A 19,276-nucleotide genomic window follows, 5' to 3' on the forward strand; every position below is an offset into this window, starting at 1 on the left:
CCGTCCCCCATGAAATGAAAAATGCCATCCATGTTAATGACTCTACACATGTTTTCATTCCTTCCGTTCTAGTGCAAGAGCTATGCAACCAGGCAGCGGTCTCTTGCCTTATTAATATCAATTTGATTGACACACTTCTAACATAAACATATATCAAATTCATTTTGAATCTTTCTTTCTTGTCATCTTCATATTGTCACGATCATGACATTGACTTAAGAATATAAAACTGCCCAAAGTAGTACTCAGCATGAAGAGTCACTCGCTCCTCCATGTTTTTTTTTTTCTTTTTGTATCTTCGATTATAGGAATCATATGCCAAAGGTGATGCACCCAAAGAATCCGGATAGGAGGGAATATTTGCAGAGAACTTTCCAAATAATGCCAAAGATTTTGGAGATTAAGACCGTAGAAATAGGAATTATCATAGTCTAATCACTCATTTTCATTTTTGACAACTCAAAATGATCATCTTGAGACTCTCTCTCTCTCTCTCTCTCTCTCTCTCTCTCTCTTTTACTAGTTTTTGTTTTAATATATACGTGATTAGGGGTTTCAATTGGTCCCGATCAGTTTTGGTCAGGTCTAATCGGTCCCCATCAATTTAAGGCCATGCATTGTTGTCACATCAGGCCTCATATGCTTAGACATGGATATGTTTATATTCAGTCGGTCGGTTGGTTGCTGGTCCATAATTGGGACCAATTTAATTGGACTAATCAAGCTCAATCTTTAAATGGGTTAATTGGATTAATTGTGCTATAAATAAATAGACCATAAACGAGTTGATCAAACTACAATCACATGAATAATAATTGATCTAAACCGACACTAGACCATTTATTAACCAATCAATTCAATTTCAAGTTTTAACTTATCGCATCAAGACTACCGGTACAGGCTAGCTTTTGACATCTAAGAATGTAAATGGATATTCGAATTCAATTTGCATCAATGTTCATTTAGGCGTATCTGGATTTGAATTCGAATAATTTTGAAAAAGAAATTTATCTGATCCAAATATACATCCAACTAACAATGAAAATTAAATAAATAATGATCTTAAGGGTTTTTGAAGATTCAACAGGTTATAAAAGAACAAGGAAAAGATATTCAAGAGACTAAGACAACTGAGAGACTTGGATTAAGAGTAAATCATATCCATCAGGGAAGGAAGGTCCAGACTACAAAAGTCAGGTATGTAAACAAATAGTCAAAAATCCAAATTCGATTCGCATCATTTAAAGGAAAAAAAATCCTGTACAGTGCCCTAATCTGAGGGTACATTGCAGTGCGGGCCTGAGAGCTTAACACATGGAAGATACCCACATTGCAGAGGATTTTAATCCTTATTTAAATCGAATCCAAAGTCCAAATTGGTAGCAATCTAAAGGGATCTTTTGCATCCTAAGTCAAAAATCTCTGTGATTTTGTAATCTCCAATCTTGAGCTTTCACACTTTTTTTTTTATGAAAAAGAAAACTATATATTACTTAAAGATTGGCATGATTATAATGAGAAATGGTACATCGATCCCTTGTGGCTTTGAGTGCTAAACGTTACATCCTACTATAAACAAGTCCGTCACTACATCAGTTAATTCTAACTTTAGTAAAATTGTTAGTTGCTTCAGTTAATTGAAAAAAAAAAATTAACGAGGTTCCATGGTAGGTACGTACTTTTGATCAATTGGGTGTAGGATAGAGTATAGAGATCCCTATGTTGGCACAAAAAACCTTCAAGTTTGATTTTAGCTTTCGCAACATGTTTCCATCCCTGCAGAAGTCCATATAACTCAGCCTCCAATGCATCGTGGGTTGGTAGACAACCTGCAGATGTTAAAACATCCTGTCCAGCTAGCAAAATGCAAAATGCTCACCCGATTAATCTTAATTGATCGAGGGTCATATATGTTTGCGCAAATTAAACCAAAGAGTTATAAATCTGGATTAGAAACATAATACATCATAGAGATGGGGTGTGTGATTTGTGGAGATGCATTTAAGATTGATGCATTGGATGAAGGGTGGATATCAGAGAGCCATTTCAGTACATCCTTTAGACCAACATAAGATCAACCTTGGCCAATCCTTTAAGAACCTTGTTCCTTACATTCTATATAAAATAACAATCAATTATAAAAATAGAAAAGAAAAATAAAAATAAATTGAATATTGTTTATCGATCACTTTAGACTTAAGGAGAGAAGCACACAAATGTGCCAAAGGACTAGAGAGAAGTTTTGTTCTCAATCCGAGAGGGTCAAATGCCCAGATACGCTTAGGACAATCACATGATAAAAGAAGGTGGCAAATGAATTCATCACAAGAATCGACGGACATCCATTTTGAGAGTAACTTTGACAGACAGTCCTACATGTACGACACGCCATAAGAACATTTTAAATTTCAGATGAATATTAAATTTTCAAAAAAAAAAAAAGTTCACAAATTGGTAAACATGGGGGTAGAGTGAAGGGAAAAAAGGTCTCAAAGGAGGACTTAGGGTCTCGATAGCACCTCATATTCATGCTTCAGTCATTCACATGCATGCATGCTTCCTTTCTCTCAATTGGTGTATCGTCTGTTAATAAAATTGTTCTAAATCAAAAAATCAAAAATCTTTTTCAGAAAACAATCAACTGCTCAGAATGCACCACGTGATTGAAAGGTGTACATTAGTATTCTTCTTCATAGCGTATTTTACGCCGTATATATATGGAACAAGCCGTACAGGGAAACTCCACTCAACCCAAATCCCAAATGGTATTCCTTCAATATTAATACCGAGAACGGAAAACCCGAAGGCTTCAGATATTCATTTCTGAGCCTTCTTCACCTCTTTCCATTCATTCCATCCAAGATTGCAAAACCCGGCGTCGATGTCTGATCCCGGCGACCATGACCTCACGTCGGCATTGCTATCACCGCCGAAGGAACCAACCGATGAGAGGATCAGTATTGATGATATGCTTCAGAGATACACGGGCGAGTTTGGATCGTGGCAATTCAGGCACTTCGTTCTCACAAGCTTGGCCTGGGCCTTGGAAGCTTTCCATACCATGGTCATGATTTTTGCAGATCATGAACCTGCCTGGAGATGTACTCAGGGTGAAGCAGGGTCGAGTTGTTTTGATCAGTCGATGCGGAAGGATATGTGTGGATTGGAACCCACATCGTGGGAATGGGTCGGTGGTTCTGGAAGCTCCACGGTCTCTGAATGGGGTCTCATCTGTGAACATAAGTACTTGGTGGGTTTGGTTCAATCTACTTTCTTCGCCGGCTGTATGATAGGTTAGTATATCTTCCCTTCATCCAACCATTTACTTCAATTTTATTCTTCAAATCTTGGGAACTAATTACAAGAATCTCTTCTCTTAAATTCATTATTTGAGCTAATTCTGTTTCAGAGATTTTCATTTTGGGGGAGAGGGGTTTTGAGGATTTTTTGTGTGTTTCTTCTCCATTTATGTTCTTGAAGTCCTGGACTTTAACCTGTTTCAGTATATCCTAGTTACAAATTCTTTCAGGGGTGTTTGAACTTGGAAATCCTATGTAAGGATCTACATGTTTTACCAACTTAATCAGGGATTAGTGAGCAACTGATTCCAATTACATAGGAAGTTTAAGACACATCTTAATCGAGATGATAAGCTTGGATTGGACATTGTGGTGGGACCTGCAATCTTCCTTTCTAGAATGGAAAACCCTTAAGAAATTAGAAAATGATGAGTGGTAGAGGAAATGCCCAAACAGTAGGATATTAAAGGAGTGATGTAAGCATACACGTCTCTGGAGATGGATGGGTTGGGTGGAAGAGTGGAGCATGTGGAGATAGAAAAGGGGTAAGAAAAGGTTGGTGGGTTGACTGATAAAGCATGATGTGATGAACTGGGTTTATCTTCTCTTTGGTTATGATAATTTATTATATAAAATGATGATAACAAATGGATGGATAAATCTTTAACGGGCAATTATGGTAATAAAAGAAATCCTTTGTTTTGTAGTTTAGCCGGTGCATTAAAATTTGCCTTCTCTAGAACATAAAGTCCATCAGTAAACAGTAACTACTGATGAGAATCATACACTAGGAAGGAGATCTTGAAGCCAGATCAGCCCTCCTTCCCTTTTTCTTTTTTTTTTTTTCTTTTTTTTTTGGGGGGAGAAACTCGGACACATCTTTTCACCGAGGATCTCATATGGTCTTTATTGACTTAGAAAAAGTTTATGATACAGTCCCTAAAGAGTTAATTTAGCAAGTACTAGAGAAGAAAAGTGTTTCAAGTAAATATCTGAACATAATTAAAGATATGTATGATGGTATGATGACTAGTGTAAGAACTGTGGGAGTTCAAGGTTGTGAATTCCCAATTACAATTGGACTACATCAAGGATCAACTTTAAGCCCTTATTTTTTTACGATTATCATTGATGATTCACCCAATAAAGATGAACTGTGATGTATGTTTTTTTGCAGATGATAGTGGTTTGGTAAATGAGACAAAAGCAGGGATTAATGCCAAGTTCGAGTTATGGTGATCAACTTTAGAATCAATAGGTTTTAAGATAAGTAGAACGAAAAGGAGTATGTAGTGTGTAATTTTAGTTATACGAGGACAAATAACGAGATGGTGAAAATTAATAAGAGGGAGATTCTGCAAAAATTGAATATTTTAGGTATCTGGGCTCAATCATAATCCAAGAGATGTATCACCAGTTGTACACATAGTATCAATGAGAAAATCATCTAGGTGGTTGTTGTATAAATCTAGAGTTTATTCATATAACATTGCACATGTAAACAAGGTTACTTCATTAATCTTCTAAACTACATATGTGGTGAACAGTAAAATTGCTTGAAGGTCATGATACAGAATTGAATAATAATATGATTGATACATTTGAATATTCCTTCCAGGTGCAGGAGTATTTGGTCATCTTTCAGATTCATTTCTCGGAAGGAAAGGTTCTCTAACAGTTGTTTGCATCATAAATGCTATTTCTGGGTGTTTGACGGCATTAGCTCCATCCTACTGGGTCTACATTGCTCTTCGTTTCCTAACTGGCTTCAGCACTGGTGGGGTGGGGCTTTGTGCCTTTGTACTTGCCACCGAACCTGTTGGCCCCTCTAAGCGTGGTGCCGCAGGAATGTCAACATTCTACTTCTTCTCCACAGGCATTTCAATTCTTGCAGCCATAGCATATGTGTTTCGGTCATGGCGTGTTCTTTATGTTGCTTCCTCTCTTCCTTCCATCCTCTTTCTACTAATGGTCATCCCCTTCATTTCTGAATCCCCTCGGTGGTACCTCATTCGTAGAAAGGTCAACCAAGCCATGAATGTCATGCGTAGCATCGCTCAATGCAATGGTAAACATCTTCCTGATGGAGTTCAGCTTGCTCTAGACGAGGATATCAATGACAAAACCTCAAATGGTTTCAATAACAAGGAATCAACAACTGAGGCTGTTACAGGTTCCCTCTTTGATGTCATTCGATCGCCTGTTACTCGGATGCGCCTATTTCTAACAGTTGCCATCAGCTTCATGTGCTCTGTTGTATACTATGGATTGAGCCTGAACGTCGTCAATCTTAAAACCAATCTTTACCTCAGTGTAATCCTTAATGCTATTGCAGAGATGCCAGCATTCACATTATCAGCAATTCTGCTGGACAGGTTTGGACGGAAGCCATTGGCAATAGGGACAATGTGGTTTAGTGGATTGTTCTGCTTGGTGGGGAGTTTAGTTGGGAACAATGGCATATGGAGGTTGGTGCGGATGGTTTGTGGAATTTTTGGTATATTTGGAATGGCTGCAACCTATAATTTGTTGTTTATTTACATAGCTGAACTGTTTCCAACTGTTGTTAGGAATGCAGCCCTTGGGTGTGCAACTCTAACCGGGCAAATGGGAGCAATATTAGCACCATTGGTGGTGGTTTTGGGTGGGGGGTTTCCATTTGCAGTATTTGGTGTGTGTGGAATTGCTGGCGGTTTGCTTTCATTCTACCTGCCAGAGACTTTGAACCACCCATTGTATGACACCATGGCTGGAATAGAGGATGGAGCTAATGTATGGAGAGGGCCATGAAGCTGTTTTCTGATCATAAGTTGGATGTTTCTTACACCATTTTTGTTAATCTCTTTTTAAGAGCCATATGCAACAAGAACAAATTTCAATACCATATGTTCATGTGTAAGGTAGTCAATTATCTTCAACAGTGCCTCTATTCTGGTTTTTGGATTCACATTTTTGACAAACATGAATTAAAGCTCACACCATAGTAAGACTAAGGCAAGCACAAAAAATTTTACAGAAAATTTGTAGTGCTGTGAACGGATAAATGCTCTCTTTCATACTGCACTTTTTAATTTGGGAGAGGTAGGAGGCAGGCCGATTACAAACCAGACTGGAGTGACTGGTGTGAGACTTGCCTGTGGAGGAAATCAAGTTCTTTCTGCTGTAATAAAGTGGTGTCTGCAGAGTACAGACAGAAGAGATTGGGCATTTTATTTCCAATTTCTACAACAAAGCATTTCTCAATATAAATCCTTCTTCAGTAATGTTTGAATGAATCTCTTTGGCCTTTTGTTGCACTGTTAATCCCTTTAAGACGGTTGGTAGATAGGCCCTAGAGTAAAGACCCAAGTATCAAGTGGTTTCTTGTTCCCCTGGCAAACCATCTACCATTTTGTTCGAAGGCACCCACTTTATATGAACTTTTAACGTTTATCTCATGACAATTGCACACCCTCTAGTAGACCTTATTGTTAAGGCACAATCTCAATGGTCACAAGAAGAGTTCAAACGCAAGCCCTCAACCAACAAAACTCCTCAAACGTCTCTCCTAAATTGAAGTTAACAAACTTATATATATCTCTTATACATCTCATAGATTTACAATTTGTTTATAAATACAAAATTCTCAAACCACCACACAATGTGCTTGGGATAATTCAAATCCTATTCAGTTTCAAACGACTACACATGTAGGAGCTTGAAACTGAATAGGCATAGACGTATGAAGAATTTTGTTGGTTAAGGACTCGTGTTTGAACTCTTCTTCTGCCCAACATACACATACAAACAGTTTCCAGAGGATTAACATGATTGATTCATTTTCCATGGAAAAGTTGAGCTCCTCGGAGTACAAGTGAAGAATCTGCAGTCAAGCCATGGGATGTTCTGATACACCGAATCACAAACTGCAATCACCACACCCTTCTTTATATTACCCAAAACAATGGCAACCTCTCTTGATGATCTTAAACAGTCACAGCTTTAACCCCCTCTGTTCCTGTTGAATGAATAATTATACTAAAACAGAGGGGTTTTGGGTTTGTCCTCACCTCATTGAACTGGAAATAACAGAGATTGTAATACAATGGAACAAGAAATGCTTCACTTTAAAGAGGAAGAAAATGCTTCCCATTGGATTCTTTGAAACTGTTCAAATGAATGGATCCATAAAGGGATAAAAGAGAAGTGGTAAGACGGGATACAGAAGGTGAACATGAAATGAAACCTTTCTCTTTTTAGATTAATTATAAAAAGAAAGAACCAATGTTCTACTGCTGAACAATGAATACGAATTACAAAGAAGAGAACTAAACTGTACAAAGGAATTGTGGACAAAGAGAAGCACAGGGGAATCTCTTGTTTTGAAATGATTACCAATTCCCAGGTTAAATGGGACAGCTGTGAAATAAAACAAAATAATCATTCCAAAACAAATGGAGGGGTCAATAATCCCAGGCCTCCCACATTCACTGGTCCCACATAGCCTGGAAAACAGCAGGTCTGCTTTTCAACCAATGTACCATCTCCTTGTCCAGTGGGGACTTCATAAGAACAGCATCCAGCATCGGACTACCAAAAACTTGTGGGGCACTGTTGAACGACCATATCCTGTCCTTGGGCCATGGTCTCTGCTGCTGTTTCTCCTGATAAGAACACAAGAAATCTTATAAGCATCTCAACCTAGAGACGAAATATTAACTTACAACCCTTCATCCCCACTGGTAGGTTTAGATTGGCAGTCCAATAGAACTGCTCTATCCAACAACCCAACCTGATAATTGGGTCCTGTCACCAATGCATAGGAAAAATGAGAGGGTCAGTATATATACTGTTACAACCCAGAACAGGTACCATCTATAGAATATATGGGAAAATCTAAGGTGTGGCCAATCGAAAGTGCCCCTAATTTCTCCAACAGTTCAGAATAGACACATTATAAGCCATCTCACCAATAAATTTTTACAAGTTTAGCCTTCCACAGCAGTCTCATGCCTTTGACAACCCTACTTGTTCTTAGTTTTCGACAACAGATTTATTCATGTAAAGAAACATAGAAGATCAGTTTGTCCAATGCAAAGTGTCGTACACGCAAAGAAGAGTGTAAAAATAACAGCCAAACACACGTAGGCATGATTTGGAAAGAAAAAGAACTAAGCAAACAAACAGCACATGGACCACGTCTTTGATGCCAAATGTGAATCATCAGTAGCCCAATATATGGAGGGGTTAGAGACAGGACACTTTGATCCTCCTGTGATCCCATCTTGGCCACTAAGTGGCTGTGTACATGTTTATGCATACACTACACCGAAACCTCTTGTCCTACATATATTCTTAAATTAAACATGATATAACCATTTGGATTTTGAAATGTATCAGATATATTGTTAGTGGCTATGACATCATCTACCCAGGCTACTAGTCCAACAAAGGAGAAATAGATCTATTGTCAGCTCAATTCTTTGTTGGGTAGTTTACAACTCAAACCAACCATTAGAAGGCCCAGCCCATCACAGATATATCCATATTTCACTCTTATTCATCATCCCAAGGCCCCCAACACCCCACTCTCCCAGAAAAAAGAAAAAGAAGGAAAAATTAGTGAGTAAGAACTATAGGAACTGGAAGGTGAAGTCAGCATGTACTCTCACCATTCTTGCAAGCATAAATCTGAGGGTTCTCTGACCATAAACACGTTGTCGCATTGATGGCCTCTGGGCCTTAGCATAGAAGGAGGCAATGTCAGGCAACAACAAACAACCCCTTCTTGCTCTCCCAAGCTGACAGTCTGGATCAGCATAATTCTGAATATGCCAATAAATCAACTGCCCTAAACAATAATTCTCACCATATGTCTTGCGATACTCCTGGAAACCTGATCCCAATTTATCAGTGTACTTTGGGCCCAAGTCAAGAGGGCTAATGTAAACAGGGGGAGATGTTAAAGTCTTATACTCCTGCATATAGAAAATTCTCCTTGATCAGAGGAAGAGCAAACTATAACCTAGCTCATCAAATTAATTTATTATAAATCCTGAAAATTTTTGGCTGAAGAATTCCAACTCACATGGACTCTGAAAAAACATTTTGTATGAGCGTAAATGTGGATCAAGTCAGCAGCAGCATCATGCCGGCACTTATATGTACAAGGAAGATTCCGGACCTCATCTCTCAACCTTATAAGAGTTCAAACAAGAAATTAGTGAGAATCAGAACTAGGGAAGGTTGTAATGTAACAGAAGCAGCAAGACCATTCACTCAGTTTACCATAATAAAGATTTTTTTAGTTCAGTCCGTAGATCATCGGAACCAGATGGGTCATGCACAGCAATCTTGGACTTGAGATCATTTAGCAAATTCCCTTCTACATGAGGAGCCATGCACTGAAGTAATTCTTCGACGAGTGATCCCTCCCCTTTCCAGAGGACAGAAACTACTTCCTCAGGACTTAGCTTCTCTAGTGGTGGGGGGGCTTTCTTTGGGTCACCAAATACACTTCTCATTACATACCTCACCTGAAACATTAATTTCATGCAGAACAAACTAAATTAATCCAGATAATAGATCAAGGCAATGAAACCAAGAAACCAGGAAAGTCCAATTTCATAACACTATAATGTGAACAGGAAGACTAAACTACGGGGGAGAAAGGCAAGCACCTTGTCAAGAGTTACAGCCAGATTTTGAAGTCTTTGGTTGTAGACACCCTCAGCCTGCGGTGGAAATAAATTGAACATTCATAAGCTAACCATAAACCTAATCCCATGCATACAAGACCGTCATCATACGTGATGTGCATCTATCATGTGTGCACCTGCACGCGTGGACTGGCACACACACACACACACAGTCGGAGTCAGAGTCAGAGTAAACAACAGTTACCTGGACCTCGGCATCACTCTTCTCAGTATCTAGGCAAATATCTAGAAAGAATTTCCTCTTCTCTTCAATATTATGCGTCAAAATCTCCTCAGGAAGTTTTGTTCTCTCAAAATTTATAAACCTCACCTTCACCCACATATACAAGTATTTCAGACACCAAACTGAGAAGGTTTATTCAAAATATGTTCAAACTTCAAACATAGAGCAAGGAAGGCAGCAAGGACACCTACCAGACGAGCTGAATATGCAATCACCCAATCAGGCAACCCATCAAGCAAACAAGCACCTAAACCAGCTCTTCCCAAGTCCATATAGTCATCTTCAGAAACTAAATTCAACTCACATGCCTCTAACATCAACTGATGACGGTCTAACATTCCATGAGACTCTTTCAGTATCTGACAGACATGGAACTCCGGTTAACAAAAAGACCATAATTTGAAAAAGGAACTGCGAACATAGAAAATGTTTTAGTACAAATAAACATTTGACTAAAAAAAGTAAAAAAAAAAGTTAACAATAAAACATTGGGCAGAGAAAGGGGAAAAATAGGTAACCATAAATAAGCCAGATCATGGTAGGGTCCACCAATGGTCCCCTTCGAATATCTTTTTTTGTCATTGTTCTTTTTATCTTGATTGGTTCCTCTACTATAGATTTAATTAATGAAAAAGTAACGAAAAAATTTCCCTTGCAGTTTGCACCTTTTGATAAGCCCCTTCACCAGTCAAATTCAAATAGCTTCCCCTGCAGACTTGGCTGCCGCACAGACAAACAGAAGCTTCATACTCTTCCTTACTCTGAAGCAGAAACAAGTGAAATGAATTAATAGGTACTACCCTTTTAAATACATAGGACACAAAAAGACGGAAGATACACACCTCTGTTACAGAGTTATAATCAAATGTGATCTCCTCACCATAACTAATTGGTCTTACAGTGTAAACTCCAATTAGGTACCGACCATCTACTGCAGTAACTCTGTTCCCACAAAGAAGATGGGTAAGTACAACATTAGCAAATTAGGAACCAAAGCTCTTAATAGAGTGAACAAGGAAGAATTGTACAAAGGAAATACGACTTAAAGCATAAGATTCAGAATATAAGTGACAAGATGAATCCTCAGAATAAAAATAAGGGGGAGAGAGCATTCTAAAAGCACATCTGCATGTAATTTATTCCCTCCCCCCCCCCCCCCTTAAAAAAAAGAAACACCAATTTGAATGGGCAGAAAATCCCTATAGATGTGACTTGGAGCAGAGTAAACACAACATTAACACTGCAGAAAATCTTTCACTATATTAGCACTGCAGCTAGAGGCCAGCCTTGTTAGTTGGGATTAATACTAAAATATTCAGGTCACTGTATATATCATGCTTAAATGTGCCTAGAAATACAAAGATGAACATACAGACAGAGATATTTGAAAAGAATCATTTAATTAAGTTACAATAAAAGCAATTTCATTTTGAGCACTGGTAAAGAACCCAATTCCATAGAACTGCACCGCAACATTCATGTAACCCAAGCAACTCATTTCATTCCTCTGCTGGTATAATTAAATCCAATTAAAGGTTATCAAGAATTTAAACCGAGTTTAGAAGCTTCTAAAAAGCATTAATAGATATCATCCTGCTGCTGGAGCATTCATATTCTATTTGACTTAGTTGCAACCCCCTTCCCCCAAAAACATAGGGAAGGGGGGGGGGGGAAATAGATATCCCATTTATTCTGTTCATTTCTTACATGGCAATGTTCATCAATTTTTCTCCCTTCCTTGCAGAGCAAGTGACGCCCCCCTGCAACGGAGCAATGGAGAAACAGCACAAACAAGAACAAATGAATCAGATATGTGAGTCGATGAACCAGCTGAATACTCAGTAGACTCGAATTGAGCAGAGTTGGGGCATACCAAACACTCTACCTTCATCTTCCAAAGAGCAACAAGAGAGGAAACCTCCAATCAGAGAACCAGAACCTGAAATTGAGGTTAATGTTGAAGAAGTTTTAGCAATCTATGTCATCAAGGAAGAGCCAGTCTTGATGTTTCTGTTTAGAACCGTGGGATTGGAATAATTTGTCTTTACTTTAGGGTTTTATTGTTTTCCTATTTTTTCCCTTTTTGACTAGTTTGGACTTGGGCTGTAATTCTCATCATAAATAAAGTGTACCTCTGTCATTAATGAGATGTCATAATATTCTCCCAACTCTGATTCTGAACTTGGTATCAAAGCCCAAAACCCTAGGAGATATTTCTCGTTTTTCGCATTGTTCTTCACCATCACCGCCTCCGCCTCTCGTTGGAGGCCGTAGCCTCCTTGTCTAGCATGGTAGACAATCACCGCACTATGCACTCTTGATTTTCCCATTCTACCGCGTCTCAATCATCGCACGTTCTACCACCCTGTTCACCAACCTTCCTTGCTGGTGTTTTTTTTTTCGCCACTCCACCTCGCCGGCCCTCTTTGCCGGTGCCATCACGACAACCAGTCATCGTGCCTCATCAGCCACGACCCACCAGTCGTTGCACCTCCACTATCGACTTCTCTCTCTGTCGATGCTGCCGCCACAACCAGCAAGTCGTTGTGCCCACCTCCATCGGCGCACCCTTTCTCCGGCGCCGCCACTGCCACAAATCACCAGTCGTTGTGCTTCTTTCAGCCGGCCTCTCTAGCTGTGATTAGTCCGTTCGGCGTTACCGCCTCGCTGCCTCTTTCAGTTGTAAGGTGATCTTCCTACCTTATTGTTACCATGACTGACGAGAACACAAGTGTCACCTCCACGGGTACCTCTCCATTGCCATCTCTTGGACGTTCTGGTACCTCCACTGGGCATTCGAATACTCTCCAACTTGGCCGTATAAAGTTGAATGGCCAGAATTATCTCACATTGTCCCATCCCTATCTTCTTACCCTTCGAGGACATATATGCAGGACTTGTTACAGGAGAAACTCCACAGCCTACAGATCCTACTGGTGCGGCTACATAGTCCTCCAATGATGCTTTGGTAATGTCTTTTCTGATTAATTCCATGGAACCTTTAGTTAGTCCCAGCTTTGTCTTCTTTAATTCCGCCAAAGACCTATGGGATGCAGTCCGTCAGACTTATTCGTAAGCAGGAAATTATGCCCAGATCTATGAGATTCGTCGTCAAGTTCGCAATACTTCTCAGAAGGAGCTGTCTCTCACTGCCTATTACGCTGCCCTGACTACACTTTGGCAACAATTGGACTTCTATCATCCCTTTCCCATGGTTCACACTAAGGATACTGGTACTTTCCAAAAGGAGATGGAACGTGTGTATGAACATCACTGAACTGTTATGATGCCCTCCACAAAACTGGTCAGATCTGCTCTGCTTACCACACCACCTGCATCTCTTCCCATGGATTCCTCAAAGGCTATTGCACGAGAACCTGTGAAATGTGATCATTGTAGTCAGCCCCGTCATACATGGGAAACTTACTGGAAGCTTCATGGGTGTCCCAAGGGTGGATGCAACCCTAAACCGGTCAGTACTCGATCCCAGTCTCATCTCTCAGAAGTATCCAACACAGGCCCTGCTCCTCCGGCCACGGCTCCTTTTTCTGCGGATTAAATGGCTGCTATCCAAAAAATTGGTGACACAAGTAACTACTAGTTCTACTTCTCCTGTTTCTAACCTTGCCAAAGTCAAGTAATTTCCCTGTCTCCTCTATGAGTCCTTTCTAGTTAATAGACTCCGGTGCTACTGACCATATGACTAGTGACTCAACAGTTTTCCGTACCTATTCTCCTTGTTCTGGCCGGGATAAGGTACATGTTGCCAACAGGTCTATGTCATCCATCTCGAGTAAAGGTTCCATTTCTTGTGGTTCCCACCTTCGTCTTTCCTCAGTTTTGCATGTCCCAAAGTAATGTGCCAATCCTTTGTCCATTTATCGTTTAAATTGTTCCATTCACTTTATTTCCACCCATTGGTTGTTTCAGGATCTGGTGACGGGTGCAACGGTTGGGTATGGCTGGGTCTGTGATGGTGTCTCTATAACTTGGAGTCTCCTCCAGCTGTCCCAGCACCATCTTCTGCTCACACGCTTCGTTCTGGTAGGCATAGTACTAAAACTCACGAAATTTCGGTCGAGATATCGAATATTTCGGGTATCTCGACCTGTCCGAAACGAAACGCAAGTCCAATATGAAAAAATGCAATATTTCAAAATTTTCGGTCATCTCGTTTCGAAAATCTCGGAAATCTCGATCATTTTTGGCATTTTACACCCACAGAAAAATACCATATTTCGACGAAATTTCGTCAAAAAAGAAATTTCGGTATCTCGGAAATTTCGGTCAGACCAAAACACCGAAACGAAACGAGATTTAGTACCATGCTGATAGGTGCTATGCCAAAGCTTCTTCACTGGCATCGCCGTTTGGGGCACCCTTCATTTCATATTTTACGTTCTATGTTTCCTGATTTGGTTCGAATTTGTGGTTTGGAACAATTAAATTGTGATGTGTGAATTTGCTAAACACACAGGAAACTCTTACCCTATTAGTAACAGTAAAATTGATTTTACAATCATTCATTTTGATATATGGGGTCCCCCTAGGACCGTTGATCGCAATGGATTTCGTTGGTTCATTGCTTTTATTGATAATTGCACACGCCTCACATGGGTTTACCTCCTCCATCACAAATCTGATGCTTTTTCTTGTTTCAAATCTTTTCATAGCACGCTTTGTCTTTGATTTAATGCTACTGTAAGAGTACTTCGTAGTGATAATGGTACGGAATATGTTGACAATAATTTTCAAGACTCTCTCTCCTCCCATGGTATACTCTCACAGACTTCCTATGTAAAGACACTAGAGCAAAAAGGCATCCCTAAAAGGAAGAATCGTCATCTCCTGGATGTGACCCGTGCTTTGATGTTCACCACTGGTGTTCCCAATACCTATTGGGGAGATGTCGTTCTTACTGCTGACTATCTCATCAATAGGGTTCCCTCCAGGGTCCTTAACTTTAAGGCACCTCTCTCCTTTCTTCTGGACCCTAGCATTGCCTGTAGTCCTAGGTGGCAAGGGTACCAACTAGGAGCCAAGCAGCAGGATCTGCTATGAACAGGCAGTCCTATTGGGCAGAAAATGGAATTTTAGTCTAAATTTAGGGTTAGGGTTAGGGTTAGGTTAGGGTTTGAAGGTGTGGTTTTGCTAGGCAGGTATAGGGAAGTCTAACAATATTGGTCTAGTGATGAATTGGTGAGTGGAGGTGTAAGGATTCAGCTGGCAGCAGATTAGGGTTTTGGGTTTCGGGTTTTTGAAAAGAGGGAACTGGAAGATTTTAGGGTTTATAGTAGGATTTAAAGGTGGGGCTTTGGATCGAGTTCTCCTAGGGTGGAGATGAGCACGCGGCCAAAGTATGGAAGGTTTTTTATGGTTTGATTTGTCTAGGTAGAATTTTAGGGTTTTGGGGAAATAATGAAGATGAGGGAAATTAGGGTTTCAATGATGGGATGGGGCAGAAGTTAAGTTCGAGTGGAGGAGGTACTGTGAGGGTGCTTTGGTTCAAAATTGGATGAAATTTGATGGTGGGTTAGGGCTGTGAGTGAATTAGGTTTAGGAAAATTTAAGAAAATAAAAGGGGAAGGTTAGGGTTTTGATGATGGGTTTGGGGCAGAAGCTAGGATCGAGTGTAGGGGGTATGATGGAGATGTTATGGTCAAAGTTTGATGAGATTTGGGTGGTTGGTTAGGTCTGTGGGTAACCTAGGGTTATGGAAATTGAAAACAAAAGGGAGAACTTAGGGTTAGGGGCTGTAGAGGATTAGAAACAGAACTGGAGGATGGGGAATATTTCATACTTACTTGTAATGGCAGAATGTAATCGGCAGCAGCTTATTGATGGATGAACTTGAATAAAAATCGAATCTTGGACAGAAAACTTGAAGGAGAACTTGAAGAGAACCACTTGGGCCTCACACCGCAGAGTGTCGATCGGATTAGACTCCAATCCCACCAACGAACCACCCGGGCTTCACACCGCAAGGTGTTGATTGGATCACAAACCAATCCCACCTTGCTTTGATCACACACAAAGCATATCTTCAGGAGAAGAGAAGTTGCAGCAGCTTGCAAGAGAGAAATTTCATAAACAGTAGGGTAAAGAGGAGCCCCACGGTTTGCCTTTATTTATAATGGCCAAAGGCCTAAATTCCTATGCAGCCTAGGAAAGGGTTAGGGGCTGTAGAGGATTAGAAACAGAATTGGGGGATGGGGAATATTTCATACTTACTTGCAATGGCAGAATGTAATTGGTAGCAGCTTATTGATGGAGGAACTTGAATAAAAATTGAATCTTGAACAGAAAACTTGAAGGAGAACTTGAAAAGAACCACTTGGGCTTCACACCGCAGAGTGTCGATCGGATTAAACTCCAATCCCACCAACGAACCACCCGGGCTTCACACCGCAAGGTGTCAATTGGGTCACACACCAATCCCACCTTGCTTTGATCACACACAAAGCATATCTTCAAGAAAAGAGAAGTTGCAGCAGCTTGCAAGAGAGAAATTTCATAAACAGTGAGATAAAGAGGAGCCCCATGGGTTTGCCTTTATTTATAATGGCCAAAGGCCTAAATTCCTAAGCAGCCTAGGAATAATAAATCCCAGGCTGAGTCTAAATACAAAACACTCCCTCTAAATTCGTGTAGAGGTGTGGACCCTAAAATAAAACTTAAGTTAAAAAGATTCTACCCTAAAAGAATATTCTAAAATCAATTAAATTGGACCAGTGGAGCTTACAAATGCTCAACGAAGCACGGCACGATAGCATCGCATTTAAGATGATTCATTACGAAGGTGCTCAGGTTCACGAGTAAAGATCCATGAGATCCAGTTCCAACAATTACCCCCTACCTAATTAATATATAATAAAGAGTTTCCTGGTTCAAGCAAGACTGACTTTGGGCAAGGACTTTAGGGTTAGACATGGTTACCCGATTCAAGTACGAAGAGAGTGAAAGGAAGCCAGACACCCAAGAGGGGGTTCGAATCTAGCCTAACCAACTTGAGTTACTGACCTACCAGAACAAAAGCACTTTTCAACCGGTTCAATTTAAAACACTCAAACATGAAAATAAACTAAGTATAGGGCTAAAATCCCGTATGCAACCTATGTACCCATATTTTAGGCCCATTAAAGTGGCCTATTACATAGAAAACCCATGGGCTCAAAGGCCCAACATGTCCATAACCCAACCCTAGCCTTATTTCTAGGGAAAGAAGCCCAATTTGGTGATAAACCTACATCACCTCTTCCCTTCCTCCCAAAATATTTGGGTGTGTTTGCTTTGCACATAATTCCTCTCCTTCTCGGCCTAAGTTGGATCCCCATGCTCTTCGGTGTGTTTTCATTGGTTACTCGGCCACTCAGAAGGGTTACAAATGTTATCACCCTCCTTCCCGCCGTCTCTATGGCACCATGGATGTCACCTTTCATAAATCTAAACCTTATTTCACGATAACTCTTCAGGGGGAGAGTCTTGAGGAAGAGTTGACGACAGGTCCTGCTTGTTGATAAAATTTTCCGCTGATTATTCAGGAAAATTCTGGTTAGGAGGAGCCATCTAGTCAGGGGGAGCCTACAATTGACAACAATGGCAACACGAATGAGAATATTTTTGCCCCTTTGGACATAAGAACCTACACTCATAATAGATACAAGAAACAGAGTACATGAACAACCTACTATTAACCATTGTGGCGCCTCCACCAAATTCGCCCTCACAAACAGGTAATAGTTCTCCTACTTCTGATAATTTACCTGATCTTGCTAACCCTTTGCATGATGACCGCCCTATTGCTGTCAGGAAAGGTGTTCATTCCTACACACAACATCCCATTTCCCATTTTGTTTCGTATGAATCTTTATCACCCTCCTATCGGGCGCCTTCGTTTCCTCTTTGTCTCTTGTGGCTATCCCACAAGATTGGAAAGACACTATTAAAGATCCAAACTGGAAGGCTGTTATGGTAGAGGAAATGCAGGTTTTGGACAAAAATGGTACCTGGGAACTTGTTCCTCACCCTGAACGGAAGAAATTGGTTGGATGTAAATGGGTGTTCAAAGTCAAGCAAAGGGCAGATGGCACTGTTGAAAGCTAAAAGGCACATCTGGTTGCAAAGGGCTTCACCCAAGCCTATGAGATCGACTATCAAGAAACCTTTGCTCCTGTAACAAAGATGAACTCAGTAAGGGCATTACTGTCTTATGCTGCAAATTTGGGTTGGGATCTCCAATAATTGGATGTCAAAAATGCATTGCTGAATGGGGATCTTGAAGAAGAAGTCTATATGGACCCACCTCTTGGCTTTTCTTTTCCCTATGCTGTTGACTGTGTTTGCAAGCTGAAGAAGTCCCCGTATGGTGTCAAGCAATCACCCAGGGCCTGGTTTGGATGATTCCTAAACGCTCTGCAGAATTTTGGATATAGGCATAGTCAGGCTGATCACACCTTGTTTGTGAAAAGAATTGGTTCCCAGATTACAGCCCTCATCGTGTATGTAGACGATATGGTAATTACTGGGAATAGCAATTATGAAATTTCCCATCTAAAATCTATACTTGCAGAGGAGTTTGAAACTAAAGACTTGGGATCTCTTTGGCACTTCCTTGGGATTGAAGTTGCAATGTCGGACAAGGGAATTTTTATCTCCCAACGAAAATGTCTTGACCTTCTGCAGGAAACTGGCATGTTAGGTTGTAAGCCTGCAAATTCTCCTATTGAGGTCAATCATTAGTTATGTAGTGGTATGCGTGACCCAGTTGACAGGGAACAATACCAGAGACTTGGTGGACGATTGATCTATCGATCTCATACCAGACCCGATATTGCCTATGTTGTGGGCATTGTCAGTAGATTTCTCCATGATCCGAAGACGTTTCACCTTGATGCATTGCAGCGTATACTACGGTATTTAAAAATCTGCACCTAGGAAGGAAATTCTCTTCTCCAACAATGGGAAAATATTCACAGATGCCGACTGGGCTGGATCCATTGATGATAGACGATCCACTTTTAGCTATTGTTCTTTCCTTAGAGGAAATCTTGTCATGT

At 40.4% G+C, this 19,276-nt stretch overlaps 2 protein-coding genes across 2 annotated transcripts in view; one reads left to right on the forward strand and one right to left on the reverse strand.

Annotated features, from left to right (window-relative positions):
- Positions 1–2,796: 2,796 nt before the first annotated feature.
- LOC122640950 (organic cation/carnitine transporter 4) lies at positions 2,797–6,288 on the forward strand. Its single transcript, XM_043834247.1, has 2 exons — positions 2,797–3,293; positions 4,918–6,288. Exons 1-2 carry the CDS (start codon positions 2,882–2,884, stop codon positions 6,087–6,089), a joined length of 1,584 nt encoding a protein of 527 aa, XP_043690182.1. The 5' UTR covers positions 2,797–2,881; the 3' UTR covers positions 6,090–6,288.
- Positions 6,289–7,507: 1,219 nt separating this feature from the next.
- The window catches only part of LOC122638564 (histone-lysine N-methyltransferase ATXR3-like), a 28,400-nt gene continuing 16,631 nt past the window's right edge, over positions 7,508–19,276 (reverse strand). Inside the window, exons 12-20 of the mRNA XM_043831414.1 lie at positions 11,063–11,162; positions 10,886–10,981; positions 10,412–10,579; positions 10,182–10,307; positions 9,959–10,012; positions 9,567–9,814; positions 9,367–9,475; positions 8,951–9,256; positions 7,508–7,942 (exon numbers count right to left, since the gene is read on the reverse strand). Of these exons, the coding sequence (XP_043687349.1) occupies positions 7,766–7,942; positions 8,951–9,256; positions 9,367–9,475; positions 9,567–9,814; positions 9,959–10,012; positions 10,182–10,307; positions 10,412–10,579; positions 10,886–10,981; positions 11,063–11,162 (1,384 nt within the window). The 3' untranslated portion in view covers positions 7,508–7,765. The remainder of the gene's footprint in view (positions 7,943–8,950; positions 9,257–9,366; positions 9,476–9,566; positions 9,815–9,958; positions 10,013–10,181; positions 10,308–10,411; positions 10,580–10,885; positions 10,982–11,062; positions 11,163–19,276) is intronic.

This window comes from Telopea speciosissima, chromosome 9, assembly GCF_018873765.1.
Source record: "Telopea speciosissima isolate NSW1024214 ecotype Mountain lineage chromosome 9, Tspe_v1, whole genome shotgun sequence".
Classification (NCBI taxonomy): domain Eukaryota; kingdom Viridiplantae; phylum Streptophyta; class Magnoliopsida; order Proteales; family Proteaceae; genus Telopea; species Telopea speciosissima.

What these genes read in the sequence shown, in the direction of transcription:
- LOC122640950 (XM_043834247.1), top strand. Translation starts at nt 2,882, where the DNA reads ATGTCTGATCCCGGCGACCATGACCTCACGTCGGCATTGCTATCACCG. An exon ending in CTTCGCCGGCTGTATGATAG is followed by an intron (nt 3,294 to 4,917) that starts GTTAGTATATCT and finishes TATTCCTTCCAG; the next exon opens with GTGCAGGAGTATTTGGTCAT.